Below are 24,993 nucleotides of genomic sequence, written 5' to 3'. Positions count from 1 at the left end.
AACTTTGGGCCATGGTCTACACTTCTCCTCACAGTCCTCTCTAGTTCTATCTGGATTCTCTGATGTTGATTGGGTGGGAGATCCCACTGATAAAAGATCCACATTGGTTATTGTTTCTATTTAGGTGATGCTCTTATCTCCTGGCGTAGCAAGAAACAATATGTCGTTCTAGCACTGAGTCTGAATATCGTGCTCTGGCTGATGCCACTTCAGAATTACTATGGCTACGTTGGCTACTTAATGATATGGGAACCCTACAGACATCACCTACTATTCTTCATTGTGATAACCGCAGTGCCATTCAGATTACACACGATGATGTATTTCATGAACGAACGAAGTACATTGAGAACGATTGTCACTTTGTTCGTCATCATCTCTAGAGCAACACTCTCCATCTCCAATCCATCTCCACCAATGACCAACCTGCCGATATCTTCACCAAAGCTTTCCCTTCTCCACGTTTCACTCTGTTACTTCACAAACTCAAGGTGGCTTCTACTCTACCAACTTGAGTTTGAGGGAAGGCATTGTCGAAATTAGAGTAATTTGACTAAAATCTTGGCATATATTAGTGTATTTATTATTTTGGGTATATGTACACTTTGTATTATTGGAATTATACAAGTTATTCAAATATATTAAGAGTCCTTGTTCTTGTTTGTCTGTTACAAACTTAGAAGTAACTCACCGTTGCATCCTACCATTTTGAGTATCTGGAATGCTTTGGAGTCATTCGTAATCCACTGTGCCTGAATACTTAGATATAGAAATTAAAGTTTTCTATTCTCTTATTTTTCACTTTTCAGATCACCATTCCTCAGTCGACTGAAACAAGCAGGAAGCTGATATTAGATGATGGAAATGGAGAGTGCGTGCTCTACACAAGCTCTCTTGTTTCTGGACAAGACACTTTTTCTGCGTCTCCCCTCATTAGACCAGCTAGCAACACCAGTAACAGGTGCGTATTTCTTAATTCTTGCAGTCCTAATCTTGCGGGATTCTTGGGCTTGCTGCAAGTTTATTAGGAGGCAAGCAGGTGGTATCCCATACCAAGAGCTTGAAATGGCAGTGCCAGAATCTTCCTCAGCTTGGAACTGCTGAAGGTTGGGATGATGATTGGGATGAATAAAAATTCTGTGAATTCACCAGGGAGGCCTCATATTGGAAACATTTCAGCTAATGAGCTTACTGCTAGGTCCAACAAAGATGGGTGGGAGAATGATTGGGATGTTTAGTTAATGAAACAGCGTGAAAAGAAAACAAACTTCTGGTCTATCGACAAACTGGAAGGCAGGAAGAACAACAATGCGAATCACATGACGTTGCCCTGAAGTTATTCCCTAGTCGAATGTAACTGTAAACCTTCTTCCTATATCTGATTAGGTTATAGAGTTTGTACTTGTAGCCGTCGCATATTGGGTCAGAAGCCAAAGCTGTTTCATACCAAGTTTAGGGTTTGTTTTGGTGCGATGTAGAATGCATGGCTTTTAATGTCCTTTTTGAATTTTTACTTTTTTAGATAACAGTTCCAATTTTTTATTTATGATAGCTTTACATTATATAAATGTTCATGCGAGCTTTAAAATTATGATTGGGTTTGCCATTGCAAAACATTGGTAAGAGAACCATAAATGATACAATACACATGCTCATGTGCGAGCATCCGTATCTTTTTGGGAATGGGGAACAGGTTCTCTCTCTATAACCTGTAATAATTTTGAATACACTCTTCTGAATTACGTTTTTTGTATTGATTACTGGTAAGCACTACCTCTAATGTATTGTCACGCCTGAATTTTATTTTTACCTCCGCGTGCTTCTTTTTCCTTTTATACATGTCGGGAGTAATTGTGAAACTGCTTTGTTGTCTCTTACTGAAGCAAAAGCGCAGAGAAGGCCGATTTAATAATTCTGTTTCCTACGTTATTCTGTCTTTTAAAGTTTTGATTTTTTGTTTTTGTTTGTTAATTTTTGTTTTCTAAATAAACAATGGGTTTTACTTGAACTGCTTACAGGACGCTTTCCTATATACATATACTTTTGGATGATTCCTTTTATGTTACTGCTTCTGCTCTTGGCAATTATGCATTTGGATTGAGTATTACGATACATAATAACTTCTAACATGATTTTGAACAGTTAGTTTCTTTAACTTAAATCTTTGATTGCCCCTGCATTAAGGAATCAAGATAAAGATAAAGGAAGAGGAATAACGATGGGTCCCATCATGAAATGACATCATATGGAGAAGAAAAAAGGTGTTGCTATTTTAAAGGGTTGCAAGTGCTAAGGAGGACCCGCCTGTAAATGAGGGTATTGATTATATTGAAGGCATTTTGAATGGGGTTCACAGTTCACTAGGTATGTCAGGTCTGCTATCATTTAACTATCTAAAACTTGGCGTCTAAGTCTTAATTATTAAACATGGCTCGCAAAGCAGGCGGGGGCTTACATTCATTGTGAGATGTGGGAAGCTGCACTAGGAAGCTTTTCCTTGAAATAGTGAGAATGAGTTGGGCATATCATTACCATCGCATAATAGGAGTGGCTAAAGATAGCAACCCATGCCCATCTCAATCACAAGTGTAAATAAATAAAGCTGAAGTCTAGTTTTGTTTGTTTCTTACTGTAGAATCATTTATGTTAAAAGCTAAGGTATCACTCCTTTTAACACATTTCTCATGTTTTGGCAGATTTGGAAATGGTGCAACTGCAGAATACTAGATAGATTCTCCATTGGGCACCTATCTGCATGCTGCATCAGTGACGTACCTTCCAAATCCTATGGACAAAGAATATGGCATAGGAAATAAAAATGTAACCAAGCAAAAGATAGTTTGTCGACCATGTTTGAAGGGATATACTATATGAAATACTATGTAACTCTTCATGGTGAAATGAATATGGTGTGGTGGAACTTTAAGAAAATGAATAAAAGAACTACAAGAAAAATTACAGTAAAACGTTGTAAATCAACTCGATCGAAGTTGAAAAAGCATTTGATTCTCCATGTAGTTCACCTTCTTTCTCTTTTTGTGAAAACAAATCGAGCAGATTAGCTTCACCCAAGGAATCGCAAGTGTCCATTTTGCTTGTTAGTTTCATTCCAACTCCTCATCAACTTCAGAGGGAGATTGGATCAACTCTAATATATTGACAACCTCATTCATGTCTGGTCTGTTCGATGGTACTTGAGATGCACATATCAAACCCAGTTTCATTACCGGAATAGCTTCTTCAACGCGGAAGTTCAATTGGAGCCTCTCATCAACACATCGTTCCACTGTCCCTTCATCCAGAGCTACCCTCACCATATCACAGAGAACTATAACATCATCTTCCATGTACTCGACAGGTCTTTTTCCCGTCACCACTTCCAAAACCAGGATGCCAAAACCATACACATCACACTTTTCAGTTATAGTCACTGTCTTGCAGGCAAACTCAGGAGCCATGTATCCTAAAGCGCTTTGGATTTTACTGCTTAAGATGCAACGGTCCAACATTGGCAATAACATTGCCAACCCATAGTCCCCTACTTTTGGTTTCCCAGAACTATCTATCAAAACATTGGTTGACTTCAAGTTGTAATGAATGATATTATTGTGGTGCAAATAAGCCAATCCTTTGGCCATCCCAAGAACAATCTTGAACCTCTGCCGCCAAGACAAACAGTAGTTGTCGCCAGTTCTGTCGTGTAAATGCTTATACAAACTTCCATTGGGGACATATTCATAAATCAGGAGCTGCAAGGAGGTTGTCCAGTAATACCCTTCAAGTGCCACAAGATTGTGATGCCTGATCTGTCCCAGCTTCTTCACTTCACTCTCAAAATCTTCTCGTGACTTGATCAAGCTTGTGACAGTTAACTTCTTGATTGCAACTAAATACCCATCTCGAAGCACTGTTTTGTAAACTACCCCAAATCCACCTCGACCAAGTTCGCAGTCCTTGTTCAGCAATGCTTGGGCGCCAACTACAAACTCTGCATCTCCAGAAAACATGACGAGCTTTCCGTAGTCCGAATTAGTTTTTGGAGAGCAGCTAAAGTCCTCCCGGACAGATAATACAAGAGCAGCAGACCGTGACTGTGAGGACCTTGCTCGGATATTGAGGATAGTGACAGCTACTACACCAAGTAGGATAAAAGAAGCTGCACCAATGGCAATAATGGAAGATATGCTTAGTATGATCTCATGATGGTGGTTGTGGGAGGGGGAATTTCCATTGGCATCAGAAGAATTTGGGTTTAGGACGATCGGTTTTGGATGGACGGATGGACATGACCTATTGACAACAGCGCCACAAAGAGATGGGTTATGTGATATGGACAAGGGAGATATAGCGTTGAAGAAGCCACCAACTGGCAGTTCTCCCTCAAGGTGATTGTGGGAGATATTAAAGGAGAGGAGGTGGGAAAGATTAGTCAGCTCCTTGGGCAGGCTTCCGGATAGTTTGTTGAAAGACAAGTCTACATCTACAAGATTGGAAAGATTTGCAACGGCAGCAGGAATTGAGCCTGTGAGGTTGTTGTGAGAAAGAATCCTGCAGTAATCACAACACGCAAGTAAATGTCTTTAAGGTGAACACACTTGCACACATTGGTCCTAATTTGAAACTCAACTGGTAAATTATGAGAAGTCCACTGTCTATAGATAAGAAAGAAAGTCAATTTGCAAAGAAGTTGCAATTCGGAAATGAGAGAAAGACTGCTTACAATGATGTTAACAACGGGCATTTGCCAATCTTGACTGGGATTTCCCCAGTGAGGAAGTTCTTCTCCAGCCTTAACTCCTTGAGTGAGATCGCTCCCCCAATTTCAGCAGGAATGCTTCCGCTTAATTGATTGTCACTGAAGTCAAGTGCGTATGCTGATTTTAGTTCACCAATGCTCCTTGGAATAGAACCCACGAGATGGTTTCTAGATATGTTAAGTAACTGCAAGTTACCAAGTTCTCCAACATTAGATGGAATGTGACCAGAGAAAATATTTGAAGATAAATCCAAAACTTGAAGACCCTGGAAAGAGGCTGGAGATGAAAGGTTTTCTTCCAACCTGTACGAGGAAAATGGAACACTTGGCATAGCTGCCTTAAAGATCCATATAGGGAGATTGCCAGTCAAACGATTATGGCTAGCATCAATACTCAAGAGGTTATTACAATTTTCCATGGATTCTGGCAAGTTTCTAGTTAAATAGTTTGTGGACACATTAAACTTCTTCAAGAATTGGAGGTTGCCAATTGAACTTGGCAGCTGACCAGAAAAGTTATTAGCAGAAAGATCTAAAGTGTCAAGATTTTTAAGTTCCCCAATCCAACGAGGGACTTCACCCGTGAGAAAATTTCCACGTAAATTCAGGTAAGTGCAAGAACTGAGCATCTGCATCGACTCTGGAAGACCCCCAGAAAGGATATTCTCACTAAAATCGAGTGATTTTAGAAGCAAGCAGCCACCAATATCCTCAGGAAGCTTTCCAGATAATCGATTCTTGTGTAAACTAACAAATCTCAAATCGTACAAATTTTGAATTCCAGTAGGAATTTGCCCCTCAAGCAAGTTGTCAGACAAATCCAGAGACTGGAGCTCTCTCAAATACCATAACCCAGAGGGCAATGTTCCAGAGAGGTGGTTGGAGGAGAAGTTGAGAAGCTCCAGAGAGAAGCAAGAGGTTAATGATTGAGGGATATTTCCTATGAGGTTGTTTCTGGCAAATGAAAGAACTCTTATAGACCCACATTGCAGGAAAAGTTGTTCAGGAATGGGTCCAGATAAACTGTTGTCACTCAAGTCAATAACTTGCAAATTTCCAAGGTGAGAAAGAGCAGAGTTGATTGTGCCAGTGAAGTTGTTGTTGGCAAGTGAAAGTATTTGAAGGAATTGCAACCTCAAGAGTCCACGACCGATGTGACCAGACAAAGAAAATCCATCAAGGACAAGTTCAGAGACCCTATTGGTTTTAGGATTGCATTTGACACCAAACCAGTTACAGGGTGTTTCGTCGTCTTCGTTCCATGTGACCAGTTTACCCATGGGATCCTGAAGACCAGCTTTGAACACTATCAATCCTAGAACGTCATCATTGAAAGCAGTGTCTACAGCAGAAACGCCGGCAGCAGCTAAGACAAGAATAAGGAATAGTTTGAAAAGCATGCTTCTCCAATCAAGCTTATTCCCAGAGGAACCAAATGCTAGTTCGCCATAGACGAAATTTAAAAATAGATTGAAGGAGTGTGAAAAATCAGAGAGAGGGAGAAGAAATGAAATACAAAAATTGGGACAAAGAGAACAAAGTTTAATCCCACTTTTTCTCTTTTAGCTGTTGAAAAGAGAATTGTAGGAGAAGAAAAAGATACACACAAAACCAAAACACACCCAATGGCAAGCCAAGTGCAAGTATTTGTGGAACTGAAGAAAGAGGAAAAGAGGTGAATTGTGAAAAAAAGAAAGGAACATTAAATAAGAGAGAGAGTGAGTTTGGTATTAATTAAGAACAAAGAGTGAGGAGGGGTGTAGGTTGGTCGGAGAAAATACTAATAATTATAGGACTAATAATTATTAGTAATAATGATAGTGTCTGGGTTCTCTTTTTAGATTGTCTGTCTGCCAAAGAGAGAAGCAACAGCGAAAGTGAAACAGTGATAGTGTCACACTTGTCAGGCATTGCTTCTAGTTTTTGTTTATTTGGAAATGGCTCAGGCTCACCACCACCTTTTTTCCTTTCATATTCATGAGCCAGGCCACGGGCAGGGGAGTATCGGAGAAGCTGAAGGGAGCATTCTTTTTGTCTCACCCTCAATATAGAATTTCTAGTTGCAGTCACAAGAAAACTACACTACATGTCATTCAATTTTGACATTTTCTTGCAGACTCACGTTGCCATCCGGTAGTTTATTACTTTATTTGACCTATTTGAGACCTTCTTTTCTTTGGATTTAGTTTCGAAGTTTCCACACTGAATATCTCTCCTTCCGATGCTTTATTTAAAATTCCAAGTTTTAATGTCTTCTTATCTCGGGTTTCCCAAGGATGCTCACATGAGTGGCGTAAATGTCGCCCCTTTGACAACGTTGGACTTAGTAAATTTTTCTAGTTATTATTATCAGATAATAAAAACAGCCTTCCTATTTCCCAATTAATTTGCCAAATGGGATCAGTTCATGACATAATTGTCATTTCACGGACGTTCAATTTTAACCAGCAATTTATATTTTTTTTAAAAATAAACAACACTGTTTTGAATGTTTCATATATGCAATGTAATCTCATGCCAATGAATAAACTCGGTCCAACATAGTTGATTACTGGACCCATAATAAAGACAATGCAATTCAACATCTTAAATGCAGTCGAGTTTGGCATCCAGCTCAGCTCAGCTCAGCTCAGCCTTTTATAAAGAAGGATCTCAATACTCCCACACCTATCCCCATTGGACGCATTAATAAAATCTACATTCCAGGCTTCAGTCTTGTGATAACAGGTTTTTTCAAACGTGGGAGAGGGAATTAATAATATCCCCAACTATTTCTTATATGATAACAAGACTATAATAAACCTCACCTACCTAGCTTGGCTATATATAATTTACAACGAACCCTAAGATAACATCTACCAGGCTTCACATGTTTCATGTAGTCGGGGTTCCACATATGTCCAAAAGCTGAATCTTCCAATGAAGTCACTATATCAAATGCCCCCACGGGCGACGTGATTAGAAGTCTCTCCTTGATTATCCAACGGCATATATTGAGCCATGATAGCCCGTATCTCTGAATCCATGTACCTCTGCATTTTTTGAAATAAAAATAAGAGTGTCACCAAGTCAAGATATCGGCATTAACATAAATATATACTCAATACATCAAGTTTCCACAGAGCTTTACTGCCATTTCTAGCATCAGTAGATTGTTATAATATTAGGTGTTCATGCACCTCATTCAATTATTAACAAGAACACATCAACATTAAAGATGCAAGCAAATAATAGTACCCGGATTCTGTATTTGTAAACTGCAAATCCTGTTATCCCAGTGATGGCCAACACAAGGATAGTAATCTTTACAACGCTCCAGCTTGTCACAGTGCTCCCTATGTTACCTAGTGATTTTTTTCAATGCAGTTAACAGAGTGATAGTTCATCAAAAATACAACTAGAGCACCAGTTAACAGAGGATCACACATAACTGAAAATTCAACACCATACATGGTTCTAGAGTCTCTAATGTTATGCTTCAGGACAAACTCACACCGTCAGGGAGACGGCAACTCTCCACGGTTTGATAAAAGATGTTAAGTAAAGAGCGTAAACTTTCTATTACTCCTTAAATAATAATAATCATTTGACCAAAGTGAGGCATTTCAATGATACCTATACATGTATCATGTTCATGCATATACAGTAAACCATTTCGGCAACTGCAATCATAGCTGCCCCATGTATTCCGGCATTTGCACTCCGGGCACTGGCATGCTAGCTTCTCCTTGCACTCGTCCACATCTGACAAGCAAATAAAACCATGTAAAACATGTGAGCTACTTCAGAAACACATAAAATTAACAAGTATTCATCTTTTCAATCCTTGGTCATACCATCAAAGATACAATATTGGCTGGTGTACGTTGAAACAAGATTCACTTTTATCATGCTTCATTATGAAAAAGCCTAAGGAAACTTGAGAATCACATCCAAATTTATCTAACTCGATTATTAATTATCTCTAATCAACTTTTAGGACGTCATTTGACATGATGAAATTTGAGCCTAAAATGATTCAAGTCCAACAAAAATTAAAACCATGTAAAACATGTGAGCTACTTCAGAAACACATAAAATTAACAAGTATTCATCTTTTCAATCCTTGGTCATACCATCAAAGATACAATATTGGCTGGTGTACGTTGAAACAAGATTCACTTTTATCATGCTTCATTATGAAAAAGCCTAAGGAAACTTGAGAATCACATCCAAATTTATCTAACTCGATTATTAATTATCTCTAATCAACTTTTAGGACGTCATTTGACATGATGAAATTTGAGCCTAAAATGATTCAAGTCCAACAAATGCTGAACCATTCCCCACATGCTTTCAAAAAATTAAGGCTGTGCATAAATACAAGGACGTTGAGCACCTTCACACTTGCGGACTCCATCACCTTTAAATCCTGGAGGGCACTTGCAGCCCTTTGTATGGTCATCCTGACCCAGCCATCAGAAACAGAAGTAGATGTAGTTATAACGACAGTCAGTCCATTTTATCTCAGAGTTGAAAAAAAAATGTCAGCGTCATACAGTAAAAGATAAACTTACAGAACAGGCAGAGTAAGTTCTTCCATCTTGGGTGCCCTTCCAACAACCCCCATTGTTTATTTCACAGCGTAAAGCTCCTGACGCTGTCAAAAGCAGGCCAACACGTTCAATCAAAAGATAATACTAAAAATATTCGGAGAAATGGCTCCGATAATTAGTAAACATAGAAAGGAGGGAAATTTTGAAGTTCCTAAAAGAAAATACTAACAATGTTTGGAGAAATGGCTTCGATCATTTGTAATAAAAAAAAGTGTTGAGAAAAACATTAACAAACAAGAATAAAAAAGATAAAAGGGAAGAATTAAAACAAAAAAGATTCTAAGCATCCTCTCAAGTATCCTCTACTACCCTCCCCCAAAAAAGTCTGGTTTCTTTTGACCTGAATATATTATAGGATGGCTAAGAATTAGCCTTCCTGAAGGAAGAAAGTTTTTTTTTTTTCTTTTTTAATAAGAAACAGATTTCATTGTTATATGAAAATTACAAACGAAGGGCAAAACGCCCAAACCAAAGGAGTTAAAGGATTATACTCTTTTACAAAATGGAAGACCGAAGGATAATTTTTTGTTAACATATCCCAATTGTGAGGGATATCAAGAGCCGACTTTGACACCTTACAAAGAATTTTACCAAATCATCCCTGAATAGAAACATCACCGAAATAAATTATATATATAATTGTTCCAACATGCTACCAAAGTCCTAGTCCCAAAGAGGGAGATCCCCAGATAATATTGTCACTATTAATCCTCCTGTAAAGACAAACAATGTAGAGAAATCCACTTTCCTCAAAGTTTTCCATCCTCTGTGAAAATGGGGGAAGGGAAAGTGATGTCAGATATCTTGTCATTTGGATACCTTATTGTTCTTGGCATTTTTGACAAGCCTTGAAGTTCTTATGTTATATTCTTGGTCCAACTGGCTTTGTTCTTTGGAACCTCTGGGTTCTTTGGTTGTATTTTTATTTTACAGCTGTTAAACATTACTGTTCAGTCCAGCTGTCCACGTTAGTTAGTTTCACCCTGCCCTCCTGGAGTGAACCCTAATCTCGCCTATGTAAAAGAAGAGAAATCACTTGTTGAAGGGGAGATGCACGTGATCATGAGAATAGTTAGCTTCAGCCTATGTAAAGGGGCTGCTAGCTTCATTAATAATACAACTTGAATTTCTTTGGAATATTGAAACTATCTCCCTTGGACTTCGTCGGAAATGGCTTGGGGGGTGGGGGTAGTACATTTGTTAGGGACAAGAGTGTCTTTACGAGAAAGAGGAAGAAAGGCTGAACTCATTGAGAAGAGGTGCAATAAAATATGCGTGAGAATTCTCCCACGTAGAAAATCAAGGCCGCATATTTCGGATACAGTAACGATCATAGCGATCTCCTCTGGTACCTACTGGTACGTCAGGATCCAATTGGTCATGAACATCGTAAGGTGCTGCTCTTCGCAAATCCCAGCATACCCCTGGTTGGGATGGGTAGGCAGCCCAAAAGTTCAAGAAGGCAAATGCAGTAATACCTGGAGGATGAGTTTAGGCAAGCTCCGTACTGGAAGGTAAAAGATAAAAGACTAAGGTAGTTCAAAATATTCCCAAAAGGCATATATGGTGGATTTTCCTACATTTGGCCAAGGAAATGAGAGATCTCAAAGATGAAGATAGACTAAAGGAATGGGGATTTTAATAGCCTCGAACATGAGCTTATGGAATTGAATTTACCTAATAGTATATTTGCATGGAGTGATAAAAAAACATATTACCTTATTGATAGGTTTTCCTCTCAAAAAAGAGGGATTCAGTGTTTGAAAGTTCAAAGAGTACCAAAAAAATTAATGCCTTTTCTTTCTGATAACTTTCTTTAACTCATGGAGGCTGACAGTTGGAATTGGGGGGGGTCTTTTCCATTTTGGTTTTGAAACAGTTGGCTGAAGCTTGACGAGTGTTGCAACATTGTTGGGCAATTTTCGTAATTCATCATCAGAGGTGTGCTGCCAGCATATGGTATTATTTCAAAACATAAAAATTTGAAGATTCATCAGGTAACTCATTGTCAAGTCCTAGTAAAATGAAAAGTAGAGGCATTGGCCATCTGATGTACAGGGAGATATTTAAACTTCACACTCCACATTCTTCACTGAGTTCGAAGCTCAAATCTCTTTATCGTTTTCCCCAAAAACCACAAATCAAATATAATATAGAAGTAGAAATAACCCCTCATTTAACTGAAAAAATTGAGAGGCTTTGATAAACCTTAAATTACTTATTAATACTTTTGGCAAAAGCCAAGGGAGATTCAAGAGCTCCTCCCTCCGAGAACACTCAAAATATGAGTTCACACTAGAAAACCAAAAAGAAGACATCCCTCTTCCCCTGCTGCAACAACCTCATACAGTCCCTTACAAAATACCACAGAACATTCTCCAACTAACAGCATCCTTCAAGACCCACAAAATCACCAAACTTGCCCAACTGACTACACCCATTCCCTCGTTCATCAAGTATTCCATCAATTGGCTCGTTATTCCTTTCTTTCCTACATGCATAGAGCTTGTGACTTGGAGTTCTTGCCCAAAATCACAAAGGGGTATCAAGAAACATTACCCAACCATTGTAGATTGTTTCTTCCAACTCAAAAGCTCGACTCTTGTCCTTGAATAGAACCACTGTCGTGTTATCAATTTTATCGGATGTCATGTTATCAAAATCTGATTAAAGACAATATGACGCCATATTTTGAATTTAAGTCTCGCTCAATCAAATTCTAGGAGTCCAATACTCTCAACTCCAAACCAGTCCCACCCTTGAATGTCATAATCAGAATCAACTTGCTCCTCAAAACGAACTTTATTTCCTTTATAGGTTCCACCCTTACATATGACGTCCTCCTTCAAGGGGACGATAGAATTTAATTTGGAAGTAAATTCTCATATCTGGTCAGAAAAGCCACCCATCCTTGACTTTTCCCAGGAGTAACTTCTTCTTCAAAAGGTTAAAAAAGACACCAGTTCAAATGATCCCTCCTATTTGACAGAATTTGGAGAAGAAACCTAGAAGTAAAGGTCTTCCATAATCTGAAGACCAAAATATGGAGAAGAGGATGCTCCTACTATGCCATCCTTCAATCAAGCCACCAAACTTCTCCAAAATAGATGAAAACCACCATGACCCCAACCCCTTCAGAATGTCTATAACTCTGATTCCAGCTTCAAGTCTAGTGCAGCCAAAAAAAATTTCCTCGTCAATCAGATAACATATTCGAAAAAAATCCCATTAGCTGTTCTCATAAAACAAAGTTTAAAATATTTCTGAAACCCAGGCAATATATTTCCTCTGCATACAAGAGGCATATCAAATTTTAATAAAGGCAAGAGAAGCCTGTCCTTTTAAAAGGAAAAAGTAAAGCCTCCCCCTTATGGAAGTAACATTAAGTTGTATATTAGTATTATTACACAAATTTTCCTAAAATATTTCTTTTCTTTTAACCTATAAAAAACTAATATAAGCGAAAATGAAAAAGGTGTCGTGTAGCTAAAATGTCAACAAGCAAGTGCATGTGCGACTGACAAAAAGTAAACACATTTCAATTACCAAACTAATAAATAATCCCCATCCAAATTCTCTCCCCATTCGATCCTAAGAATCACTAACTATTGCTGTTTGCCAACAAAATCCATCTCACATATTGTCACTAGAGTTTTTTTACAAAGGTGTCATTACCAATTACTGGTCATAATAAATTAATGAAGCAGAGCTACAAAAATTTTAATGGTAAGATCTTCATTTTGACTTGCATAGTCTCAGGATAACTTACGTTCACAATGAGTGTAGCCATCTCCAGTGAACTTCACACCTCGAACAGTAGGACATTCACAAACTCTTCCTCGAAATGTATCCTAAGTTGCATGTGCATTCGATATAATTCTAAAATACATAGATATATACAGAGAAAGTTACCAGAAAACCAATACAAATAGATATTTGAAAAATGGAATACCCTGCATGCAGAAACATTTGCATCCTTATTGTGCCAGCAACCACCATTATTTGTTAAACACTCATTTGTTTCCATGTCTGCAAATAAAAAGAAAAATAAGGACATAACAACCATCTCCATAACTTCAGAATTTAGTTGAGACAATGGATTAAGTTGGTTACAGAGTTGAATTTCGAAATACATATTATATGCATCTATCAAAGGTTCATTGGCCTTCATGTATAATTTGGGGTCTGAGGTCTGTAATTTCATTCGATTTGAGCAACTAGTAAGATAATCCACACGAATTAACTAGAAAACACTATAAAACTGGGGATAAATAAAATAATTGGAGTGTGTTAGTTGGGTCTGTGAAGGACAGTGGAGACATCATTATAGGGAAGGGCCAGTCAGTCAGGACCTTCAGTTAAACAAATTGCAGGTTCTGTAGTCTCCTGGAAACCAGAACAAATGCCTTTCAGAACTGCTCCTCTATCCAGCTTGCCTAAATCAACGAAACAAGATTAATCAGAATATACATTGCAAAAATATTCAGTGAAAATTTGCAAAGACAACAGAACCAAATTCTCTCAAACCTCTATACTGTCTGTTATTTATAACAAGAGTCGGCAATATAGTAACATCTCCACGGGAACCCCTACCAATCTGAAGAAAATAGCTAACAAGTGTAACATTAAGTCTAGATTGAAAAATACCAAGGAAGAAAAATGTAAGAATAGAAAATACTAGAGAGGAAAAAGCCATGGAAACTCCACCTGTGCATCCTGTTCAGCTTTAAGAATTGAGTTCTCCATATCTGCCCCTGGATCTCCAATACAGTCTTTTATCTTGTTAAGATCTATACCTACACAGCCAAACCAGCCAGTAAACACGTTAGAGATTGGTTCCAGTGTTCTAAAATGAACCAAACACAACCAAGTTTATTGAATAGCTCAAGGAAATGAAAAGGACAGAAAAAATTTGGTAGCTCCAACCGAGTAAAAAAATAATCATTGAATTTCAAACAAATATTCAAAAATTGACCTACCAAGAGATTTAATAACTTCATTGGCACATTCCTCGTCGTACTTCTTTTCTTTCATGGGACAACGGATTGAAAAGTCAGTGACATAATCCCACCAAAGCCAAGGTTTTCCAGTTTCATTTGCAACTTTAAAGAAACAAATTTGGCGTAGATTTTGAACAACCACATCCTTTCCATCATATCCTTTACTGAAATCCTGGTCAGGATCTGGTGCACAGTATCTCCCATGATTGATGCATTGAGATTTGCACTGCTTACTCAAAGTAAAAGCATCTGGGCAATACCAAGTTATATAATGGGGAGTGAATTGAGTGTAACCTTTCTGCTCAAGTGTCTGAGCAGCTCCTTTGAAGTTTTTCACAAACTCAATCTGACTATCACACTTTGGCCCACACTCATCATTGCTATTTGTCCAAAATTCATACTCAACGCGATCATCGGGATGTGGAAGAGCTTCTGTCCAATCAAGATTTATATTGACCATCTCTCCACTAGATAGAGCTTTCTTGATGTCATCCCCCAAGCTTTTGCTAATGAGGGCAGAAGGTATTGCAATGCCTTTTAGGTAATTGGAATCTGCCTTCTCTTCTTCCGGAGAGTCCATGGTAATTAATGGTTCAAGTCTATCATCTGCAACAAGAATTGCTGCAGCTCCACCATTTTGTGCATTCCACGCCTTCATGGTGAAGTAACAATCTAAAACATAGGCCAACCAATTCCTTAACAAATAACAAAAATATTGAACAAGGGCCAGACAGGAACCCAGAGTTAATAAAATTAGAATTAAAATACAGGAAATAGGTAACATATAGTCCCTTCCAGAGAACAACGTCATCAAATATTTAGTTTATAACTCGTATCTGAAGCTTCATCGATGACTTGTCAAGGAACCAAACAGTTCTTTTGTTTTTTTTTTTTAATGATATTATGTTCACCAATTGGGCTGTGAGATATTGGTGAATTTGAGACCTGTACATGTACATGTACATACGCTGGTAACAATCTAAAGATAAGCAACTCTAAGTTGGGTAGGATTTTTCAGCATAACCAAACCCCAAAAGTGCGGATGACCCCTAAACCTATATAAGATTATACTAACGGCTAAGCCACTTATTTCCTTGAACCTAAATAAGCGTAGGGAGAGCCAAATTGTACGGAATTTCAGTGGCAAAGGCAACTACGAAAAAAACACATCGCGAGAAAGCTAACCTCCACGATCAGCAAGAACAAAGGTAGGCAGACTCCCAGGTTTGGACTTGAAAGAGATACCGGCATCATCAAAGCTCTTGCATGCCTTCTGATTGGCTTTAGGATAATGCACAATGCCAGTCATTGTGCCTCCATATTCAGGAACCCCAAAATTCCCAATGGCACATTCGTAAACACCCTTGATGGAGTCTGGGGAGGTTATCTTCAAGCTGTTCTTCTCGACAACAAATCTACCCAAACAGGAGACAGAAAGAATAAAACAAACGAAGAGTAAAATGCATGGTCTTCCGGCCATGATCGGATGGAGTAATTAAGTTAAGCCTGAAGAGAATCGAAATTGAGTTCAAGGCTCCCAGTTAAAGTGAAGAAAAAAAAAAAAACTAGGGCTTTTCGATATAGAGTTGGATTTAAAAGGAAGATAAATGAATGGGAATCACAATTGAAGACAGATGGTGGAGAAAATCGCGAGGGCGAAGTCAGAGTTGGAGGTTGAATAGAGGGGTAGAGACGTGTAACAATTTGATTCTGAAGTTGGCTAGCAAATTGGAATCCAGAAATGGGAGGGTACCTTAGTGGAGAAGTAACAGGCAACACATCTAGACTTACTTTACAAGTACGTATAAATAGGAGGGAAATTTCGTTAGTTTTTTTCTGGTTGGACCTTGGACTTTCCCTTTCCCTTTCCCTTTCGGCATCGAGGTGGACGATTCAACACCGTGATCATGATTCATGCCATTGAACCCTACAATTTTGGGTTAACGTACTTGCTGCTCTTCCGCCTTCAATTCTCCACTGTCTTCTCCACATTCGATTTTTCTACCAACTACTCTCAATTCATTCCCAATTTTCGTTTCACTAACATTTTACATCTAAAAAGTATTTTTCATTTTTTTTTGTTTCTATATCAGTGTGTCGAATATACTTTCTATTTTATATATCGGTTGATAATTGATATACCAATTTATAAGCAAAAGACGTACCTTTAGTGTTATTGTCGATCCACCAAATATGAAGCACATTTGATGTTACAATTATCTATTAACACTGATTCAAAATGCATCTCAACAAAATCATAGGTTCATCCAATAAAATAACATTGGCATATCATTAGTATATTAGTTCAATGCATGTATACAAAAAGTAATACATCAACAGTTCATTCATTAAAACAAGTTTGTTTACATCGTCCAAAAACCATTTTTCATAGGAGATAGATTGGTATACATGATTCATGTGACTTCAAATATTTATGATCAAATTTAATTTTCTATTCGTCCATCTTAACTAGGAAGTGTTTAGGATAAAATTGAGTAATTAAAGAAAGAATGTTTTAAAACTATGTCTTTCTTCCCAACTCTTTTTTTTTTCTTTTTTGGTAAAAAATATGGCATGAAATATAAAATAATAGTGGTAAAAATTGTAGAACTAGACTCTTAAATATAAAAATTAGAATATTAAACCATGGCAAGCGTTAGAATCAAATTTTCATATATGTGAAAATTAAATTCAGGCATGTTTTTTATTTTAGAGCTTTTGGTTAAAATGAATCTAGACACCAACCATACTTGTGTATATAGAAAATGTTAAAAGAAGTAAACGATGACGTATAGTATAATGGGGTGGTGCAATGATAAACTGATTAAGCAACTTATTTATTGGAGATAAAAGATATTATATTAATGGGAATCCATACATATGGTTGATGTGTTTAATTTGGCTCAAGTGGAAACAGGGGCTTCTTCAACTGAGGCTATTATATATGGTTATATAGCTTGCTCGGCCACACAGCCACAAATCAAACAATTTATAGTGCTTAAAAATATAAATAAAAGAAGCACTATTATTGAAAAGGAATAACCCAAATTATTCAAATGAATGGAATCCCCATGCAGTGTGCAGAGAAAGAAATTGGTGAACTAATTTGATGAGTTGGAAATGCGGTAAGTTGCGCATTACTAGATATATAATATAGTATGAAGTAAATGGGGTTAGGGATATGCATATAAAACAGGAGAATTGGTTCTGAGGTTTAAGGTAATGAATTAAGATGGAAGAGTTGTACATAGATGGGACATTGATGAGCCTGAGCGTTTTGCTTGTGGTTGGGTATCACCTGCATCTGTGGCAATGCTTGAAGAAGAAACCGGAGAAGACGACCAGGGGAATCCAGAGGGAGGGAAGGAGAGCGTGGGTGGAGCGGGCGCTGCAGGTGGAGGGCGGTAGCATGCAGGTGGTGCAGAGCTTGAGAAACAATCTCATGATCATAATCCTTAGAGCTTCCATATCAATAACCCTGAGCTCCTCCGTGGCAGCCCTCACCAACAACGCTTACAAATCTAAAGTTGGATTCCTTGGATCAACTGATCAATCCATAATTAGTTGGCTGTTTGCTGTGAAATACGCGGCCGCCTTTGTGGTGTCAGTTTCCAGCTTCCTTTGCAGCTCTTTCGGGGTGGGCTTTCTGGTTGACACCTGCATGTTGCTCACAACTCCAACTCCAACCACCCATATACACAGACTGCTGGACACAGGGTTTGCCTTTGCTTTTGTAGGCGATCGCTTGATGTGGTTCAGTTTGGTCATCTTGTTGTGGTCCCTTGGTCCTATCCCGGTCGCCCTCTCTTCCTTCGCATTGGTGTGGGGGTTTTCTCTTGAGGACTTCGTTACCAAATCAACTACCTATACCTATTCCTATTCTTATTGATCTCAACGTGTATATTTCATTTAGTACTACTTCCATAATTTGATTCTGATCCCTCCATCATATTCTAAATACTCTCATCTTCCAATCACCATCAAATCAAAACAATTGTGTTTTTTATTTCCATTATTCTAGTTTTGATTAATTCAACAATTATCACAAATTTTTATCCATCAATCAAATCAACCTCGGCCCTTTAGTTTCTTTTTAGTCTAGATAAAGACAAGTCAAATGAATTATTCTCTTTCATAAGTTTTTATTAACAATATGGTTTAGAATCATGATATGATGTAGAAAAGTAAACAATTAGTCATTAATATGAAAACATCAATATCTATTAGTAAAAATATGTTTCAATGGGTTATTTGCGTGTTTTTATCTTTTAAAATTCCATGACTTACTTTTTCTTTTCTTTTTAAATAGTCATAACTAATCAATTCCGAGGTAATAAAAAAATTGACATATCAATTATAGTATTTTTAGACTTTTTTTTCCTTTTTATGTACATGAATAAATTATAATTTTTATGTGCATATGTTATGAACTAGTTTAATTAAAATATATCTAACAAAGTTTTCTAGATATAGTGTTCTATTTAATGTGAACACATGTGATAAAATTAAAATAACTATGGAACATCATGATCAAATATCGAGAAGGACAAACTATTTACATAATATAACCAAAAAAAAATTGAAAAACACGGTAAACTTTTAAATACCCAAATTGTCCCTATTTCAATTGAACTTTGCCAACTGATTTCTTCATTCTCACGGAGTCACCAGTAGTAAAACGACCAGGCTACTCATCCTCCCTTTTTTTCTCGTCGTCGGATTCCTTCATTTGTTTCACCATTTAGGACCATTGAAGATAATCTACATCATTGATTTTTAAAAAAATGAGACAAAAAACGAACTCAATCGCTAAATTAAAGGTTAGACGGAAACGTACTCGAAGAATGATATACCATCATCGACTCATTTGAAGGTGGAGTCCTCAAAATATGGCGACTGTTGCAATCTTCTTAGTTTTCTAGGTTTTTTCTTGCCCATCAAAAAAACCCAAAGAAAATCATCCATTGAATTGAAAGGTTGTTTAATAAGGAATTGAAGCCGAATTCATTAGGCCAATTTAGAAGAAATGGGAAAGAAGATGGAGGAAGACGAAATTAGGAGAAAAGTAGAAGAAGAAAATAAAAACGTTAAATCTTTGTAGCCAATCGACTGCTACATTTCTATTATTGCTCTAAAACGAGGGGCAAATGTGAAAAGAGCTCTAACGTAGAAAATGAGTTCAAATGGTTATTAGTTTCTACCCTAAATAGATATCGATATATTTCTATCGAACTTCTATGAGCAATAAATTTTTTTATTACTGATAGACCTCTATCAATATAATGATAGGAAGTTGTATCCTTCTATTATCATCGATAAATATTTATTGATAGTCTTATAATTATATACCACTAATGGAAAATTATACATTTGTGTTGTTGATCTATTGTTAGGCAACTACTAATAGTATTGATATGATTATATATATACCAACAACTAGCAACATTAATATGATTATCTATTGTTAGACAACTACTACAAATGTCTATATGATAGATCATTGGTAGTATTCTATTCATTGTATACCACTGATAGGCAGTACTAGAAAACTATCATTGTTTTTTATAGATAAATAGTGATAGACAATTACGAGTGTCTATCTATGATTGATAGATAGTGATATTGTTCTATCACTTAGTCTTCCATTGTCTATGATTATCATTCTAGTTGCTATTATAGGAACTAGCAACACAACTTCCAATTACTCATTCAATCAGTTGGTCTATATCACTTTAGTGATAAAAAATGATAGATAGTGACAGACTCCCATCAGTGTCTATAATTGAAATAAAGTTGTACACTTCTATTATTGACGGTCAATGATAGACTTCTATCAACGTACCTAATTTTATTAGCGATAGAAAGTTGTACACTTCTATCATTAATTTGTTGTTCGTGATATTTTAGTTTTTTTTTTCCTCTTTGAGGGAAAAACTTAAACTCGAATAATTATGGTAGTTGGTGTTTATATCAAAGAATCAAAATCAACGTTCTAAAATGTTTTTATGAACTCCAAAAGAAAGAAATCTATCCATATATGAGATTTGGACAAAGACATTATAACATGTGGAAATCATAGAGATATTATTCATATAATTTCTATTTAATTAGTGCCCAAATTACTGTGGGAACAATGTTGGAGCACTGGAAAGGGTAGAATATTCAGTGTGGATGAATCGATGTTCATACTACGAGGGAAAAAACTGGAATTAGAGCAATAATGCTCTAAGGAATAGCGATAGTGTACTGAAGTAGTGGCCCTCACAAAATGCTTTAACGTGCTTATGGACCCATTTTTTCCCGAAAAGCAATTCATCCAAAATGGCTCTTGTATGAGTTGAAATTTGGATGGACAAAAATATTTTGCTAATTAATTGTCCATTAATTCTTGGTTACTATTTCACTAGGCTTTTTCTTTAAAAAAAAAAAATCTTAGATGGTTTAAAGCTAGATAATAGTTTAATTTTTATTTTCTCTAGTAATTAAAGAGGATGATAAGTTATTACTTTACGAACTAAAAGTTGGTTGAAATTATTGTTTATTTAAAAAAGAAATCATACTTTATAGAAAGGAGACGAAAACATCCATCGGGTTTGTGTAAAATACATGATGATGGGGCACGTGAATAATGGATTTCACTCCCTCAACCTTTCACCTGTAGTTTGTAATTGGATCCTCATAGGCATATGTAGCTGATCCCCAAATAATCCAACATGGGTGAGAAAATCTAGAAATTAAAGCATAAGACTGTGATTACGGATACAGATACCTGTCTGTGTTTGAAGAGAAATGAAACAAGCAAGTAATGTATGTAAAGAGGAAAAACATATCGAGATTTTTATATAATCCAGAGGCTTAAAGAGAGATGGGTGCAGGAGTGTAGATACAATTTTTCTAGAGCCAATTGCAAATTATTCATTTACATCACTGTCTATGACAGCCTAGCTGAAGTAGTAATGATTTAGCTAGGCATCTTATACAGATCAACTAGGAAGATCAAGGGGATCGGAAGGGGAATTATATTAGAATTAATTGGATCAAAAGTGGAATGGTGGTAAGTCATCATCCTCAAAATCGACGACGGAACCCATGAAAACCTCGGAGAGATGGTCGTCGGCCGTACTCATGTAATCGGATGGGGAACAGACTGCCTCGTCATCCCTGCCACTGCCAGCATCGGGGGTTACAACTTCTTCCTTCTTAACCAACGTAGGATCGTGTGGGAGAAAAAAGTTGGGTGCTGCAGTGGTGTCAAAACTGAGGAGCACTCCGCTGCAGGAATCGTCGAAATTGGAGGAGCCGAGCACTATGTCGGAAGCCTTGAGGAAATTGGAGCAAGTGTGATTGCCATAATAAGTAGTACGGAACTTGGGGGGATTGTCTTGCAGTCGCTGGACTTGTTTTGTGGCTTGGCAGGTCTGGTCGTATTTATGGGTGCATCTGTAGTAGTTTCTCGGGTATTTGGCATTTAGAATCGTCTTCTGCCCGTATTTCCTCCACGCGTGCCCATCGTCCACTAGGTCGCAGCTTTCTCTTGCCCAACTCTGGCAACTCTTCCTGCAAATTTCAATTATAAATATTTTTATTCTAAATACAATTCTCCCAAATTCTCTATTATTCATCTTATGATCAACTATATATTAAACTTAGTTTAAATTAATAGAAAACCTAGCTACCTTCTCTTATAGCAACCCCTGCGATCATTATTAGGGGTGGAGCTCTTGCAACTGTCTCCAGATTCCTCGGATTTTCTACTACCATGATCCTCGGGTGAGTCCACAATAGAGCCATTTATGTCATCGGAGTCGCAGCGATGATTCAAGATGGAAAGTGTTTTGGAGAAAGAGGATAGGATTCTGGTGAGTAGATCTTGGGAGGCCGGAGTGGAACTTATCTGTAGATACGCTCGTAGTTGTTGTGCAAGTTCACGGCCACGAAGCAATTCATCGGCTGCTTTTCTTCGATCAAAGGGGGTGGTGTCAGGCCAGGAGCAATCCATGATATCTATATCTCTCTGTCTGTGCTCTTTTTTTCGCTTAGACTTGGGGTAGGAGACCTCTCTGGCCCTTTTTTTATGTGGTTGTGGAAGGGAAGGCCAGCCAATTGTATTAATATTATAATTATTGTATGAGTATCTTGTCTTCATCTAAATGCAAATGCAAATGCAAGGAAAATATAAGGAAACTCCTACTCCAAAATTTCCACACAACAAGGAAATGTATAAAACTAACGCGCCTTCTCCTATGTTTAGCTTGAACGTGAGGTGATGGGCGGCTGTGATTGTAGCCAGATAACAAGGTGCGGCTGGACTAAACAATGCTGATTAGGGCTGAGGTAAGGCAGCTGAGCTCAGGCGACCATCGTCACCCTCCAGTCCCACTTAATTTAATATCTCCACTCTCCTCTTTTTCTCTTTCTTTTTATCCCCTTCGTCTTTTCCCCCTTCTTTGCCCTTTGCTTCACATTTAAATTACCAAAGTACCCTCGCATACTCCATCCCCCAAATCCGAACTTTTTGTTTTATGTCTCAATCATCGTTTCCTAATACTCACCCATCGTCCACCATATTATTGCAAGTTTAAATTTGTTTTTTCATCTAATTTATCCCCACTTCTTATTTCATTTTATGTCTATCAGATGTTCAAATCCAAATCAAAAATTGCAAAAACCAATCTCATACTACACTTCTCCTAGTTCTATTTATACTCTTAAACTTTTAAATTTTAAAATTCAATCATTCTTACCAAGAGTTTGATGATGTACCAAGAGTTTGATGATGGGTGATTTTACAATTTTAACTAATTTGAAAAAGTCTTTTCCATACGTCTCCGAATATTTATTTAGTTGTTTTCCATTGAGAATTCCAAATATTCAAATTCGTGAAGAAAGCTATAATTGTGTATTTAGTAATTTATTGACTTATTTAATATTTTTAAAACCAATAAAGAAAAATAAAGATGAAAGTCTAGTGTTTATATTATTCGTGAACAAATAATAAATTTTATAATTTTTTATTAAATATCGAACACAAAAATGAGAGTGAAATTTTCAAACAAATCTAAGTTTAGGTAGATACAAAATTAAAAATTAAAAATTAAAAAAGATATGTTGTAGGTAATTCGTAGTTGAATCTATTGGAAAAAAAAATTAAAAAAAAGAAACTTCCTTTTCAATCCAAGGTGTAAGAAATAAAGAAGTGGTAATATAAATATATATAAGAGCAGTTGCCATTGGCATATAGAATAAAATTAGAGATCGGACCAAATTATGATAAGAACAGCGTGGACTTGAAAGTTGCGCAAAGTAAGGGTTGTTCACGTGATGTGGAAAAATAAAACAAGAAGGGTCAGAGGTTTCACATTGGAGAATTGTAAATGATTAAATAACAATTTTAAGGTTCCTTTGGAATCCCTCTCAGGAGGACTAAAAACAATGTTTCCTTTCAGGAGGACTAAAAACAATGTTTTCTACTCTCTTTTTATTTATACACATATCACTCTTTATAATTAGTTTTGTTTGCTTTTTTATAAAAAAAAAGAATTTGCCAAAATATTAGGTTTGTCGTTCCCGTTCCCGTTCCCGTTCCCTACCAAACAAGTTAAAAAAAAAAATCTAGATATCAACTTTCAAGTGCAGTAAAAGAAACTCTATCCTTACCTTCGAATTGTTCTAACTAGGCATACTTTTAATTTTACGAGTGAAAAGTCATAGGCTTAAACAAAATGCTTTCAGTGCGGTTTTAATAAATTTTCACATAATGAAATTTGTATGGTTCATGGTTTTTTTTCTTTGATTCATACTTTTTTCACATTCCTTGGGTAGTAGCGAGAGAATTTTCTTCTTCCAACAAGTGGTATTATAACTTTAGGTCTGTAGTTTCTAAATGACTAGGTGTGTTCTTTGGTTGTAGTATTGCCTCAAACTTTCAAAAGAAAAAAAAATCTTGAAATATGTTGTAGTGTTGTGAATAGTGTTGATTGTTTAGTATTTGTAAATTTGTTAGGAGCAAAAGCAAATATAACAAGCTTAATGAGTCCAATAAAGTTTGACGATGTACATGTATTTGATGGACTGAACAAATTGGCCTATCACAAGTACGTAAGGTTTTGAAGGGAAGACTCAATCAAGTAGTGGTCCTTCTAAAGAGCTAAGAGATGATGGGGATCTAGGAGAGTCTAGTAGAGGTTTAAAGAAGTTCAACACGAGCGGTTAAGATTAGGAGAATGAGAGGTGCAATTGCAATAGCGCCAAGAATATTATTACAAGTGTGCGTCAAAGTTTGAGAGAGAAATAACGACTTTAACAATATTGATTTTAAAAACATAAAAGTAGAATTAAACCACTGGGATTGAAAATTGAATTTTTCTTTACTTTTAAGAAATTGGAAAATTTCTCAAACCTTGTATATGTTATTAAATCAAACAAATACAAATAATATGAATGCATTGAAATTGTATAAGTGGAGGGAGTTACACATCATACATATTTTTGGCATGGGTGAAATGTGTACATTTATATAATTTAAAACCACGTATTTATTTACAACATTAAATTTTGATTTCATATCATGGAGATTATAATTTTGAAATATAAGGAAATAATAAGAGGATAAGAGGCAGTGAAGTAAAAAAAGGGAAAACTA

General features: G+C 36.7%; 3 protein-coding genes and 1 long non-coding RNA gene across 5 annotated transcripts; 1 reads left to right on the top strand and 3 right to left on the bottom strand.

Annotated features, from left to right (window-relative positions):
* The first annotated feature begins 314 nt into the window (after nucleotides 1-314).
* On the top strand, nucleotides 315-2,966 carry LOC116402789. Of its 2 annotated transcripts, XR_004215434.1 has the most exons (3): nucleotides 315-2,364; nucleotides 2,444-2,588; nucleotides 2,697-2,966. It is a non-coding gene; the product is annotated as an uncharacterized LOC116402789 (long non-coding RNA). The 2 variants fall into 2 exon arrangements; XR_004215435.1 differs by lacking the exon at nucleotides 2,444-2,588 and having other exon boundaries at nucleotides 318-2,364.
* On the bottom strand, nucleotides 2,870-6,996 carry LOC101222148 (probable LRR receptor-like serine/threonine-protein kinase IRK). Its single transcript, XM_004137626.3, has 2 exons — nucleotides 4,721-6,996; nucleotides 2,870-4,548 (listed from the first exon to the last, which is right to left on the bottom strand). Exons 1-2 carry the CDS (start codon nucleotides 6,154-6,156, stop codon nucleotides 3,105-3,107), a joined length of 2,880 nt encoding a protein of 959 aa, XP_004137674.1. The 5' UTR covers nucleotides 6,157-6,996; the 3' UTR covers nucleotides 2,870-3,104.
* Nucleotides 6,997-7,238: 242 nt separating this feature from the next.
* On the bottom strand, nucleotides 7,239-16,409 carry LOC101221908 (vacuolar-sorting receptor 1). The gene is made up of 12 exons (XM_004137625.3): nucleotides 15,537-16,409; nucleotides 14,331-15,023; nucleotides 14,059-14,147; nucleotides 13,879-13,948; nucleotides 13,704-13,787; nucleotides 13,304-13,380; nucleotides 13,121-13,202; nucleotides 9,313-9,395; nucleotides 9,135-9,201; nucleotides 8,372-8,500; nucleotides 7,994-8,100; nucleotides 7,239-7,788 (listed from the first exon to the last, which is right to left on the bottom strand). The coding sequence occupies exons 1-12, from the start codon at nucleotides 15,829-15,831 to the stop codon at nucleotides 7,690-7,692; spliced, it is 1,875 nt and encodes a 624-aa protein (XP_004137673.1). The 5' UTR covers nucleotides 15,832-16,409; the 3' UTR covers nucleotides 7,239-7,689.
* A 4,979-nt stretch (nucleotides 16,410-21,388) lies between these two features.
* Nucleotides 21,389-22,350, bottom strand: WRKY22 (probable WRKY transcription factor 70-like). Its single transcript, NM_001280648.1, has 2 exons — nucleotides 22,028-22,350; nucleotides 21,389-21,908 (listed from the first exon to the last, which is right to left on the bottom strand). Exons 1-2 carry the CDS (start codon nucleotides 22,348-22,350, stop codon nucleotides 21,389-21,391), a joined length of 843 nt encoding a protein of 280 aa, NP_001267577.1.
* Between the last annotated feature and the right edge of the window lie 2,643 nt (nucleotides 22,351-24,993).

The sequence above is a fragment of the Cucumis sativus genome, chromosome 3 (assembly GCF_000004075.3).
Source record: "Cucumis sativus cultivar 9930 chromosome 3, Cucumber_9930_V3, whole genome shotgun sequence".
NCBI lineage: Eukaryota > Viridiplantae > Streptophyta > Magnoliopsida > Cucurbitales > Cucurbitaceae > Cucumis > Cucumis sativus.
This window is presented reverse-complemented; position numbering and strand designations above follow the sequence as displayed.

What these genes read in the sequence shown, in the direction of transcription:
- LOC101222148 (XM_004137626.3), bottom strand. Translation starts at nt 6,156, where the DNA reads ATGCTTTTCAAACTATTCCTTATTCTTGTCTTAGCTGCTGCCGGCGTT. An exon ending in TGCCCGTTGTTAACATCATT is followed by an intron (nt 4,549 to 4,720) that starts GTAAGCAGTCTT and finishes TGATTACTGCAG; the next exon opens with GATTCTTTCTCACAACAACC.
- LOC101221908 (XM_004137625.3), bottom strand. Translation starts at nt 15,831, where the DNA reads ATGGCCGGAAGACCATGCATTTTACTCTTCGTTTGTTTTATTCTTTCT. An exon ending in TGTTCTTGCTGATCGTGGAG is followed by an intron (nt 15,024 to 15,536) that starts GTTAGCTTTCTC and finishes CCTATGTTTTAG; the next exon opens with ATTGTTACTTCACCATGAAG. An exon ending in AAGCTGAACAGGATGCACAG is followed by an intron (nt 13,949 to 14,058) that starts GTGGAGTTTCCA and finishes TATTTTCTTCAG; the next exon opens with ATTGGTAGGGGTTCCCGTGG.
- WRKY22 (NM_001280648.1), bottom strand. Translation starts at nt 22,350, where the DNA reads ATGGATTGCTCCTGGCCTGACACCACCCCCTTTGATCGAAGAAAAGCA. An exon ending in AGGGGTTGCTATAAGAGAAG is followed by an intron (nt 21,909 to 22,027) that starts GTAGCTAGGTTT and finishes TGAAATTTGCAG; the next exon opens with GAAGAGTTGCCAGAGTTGGG.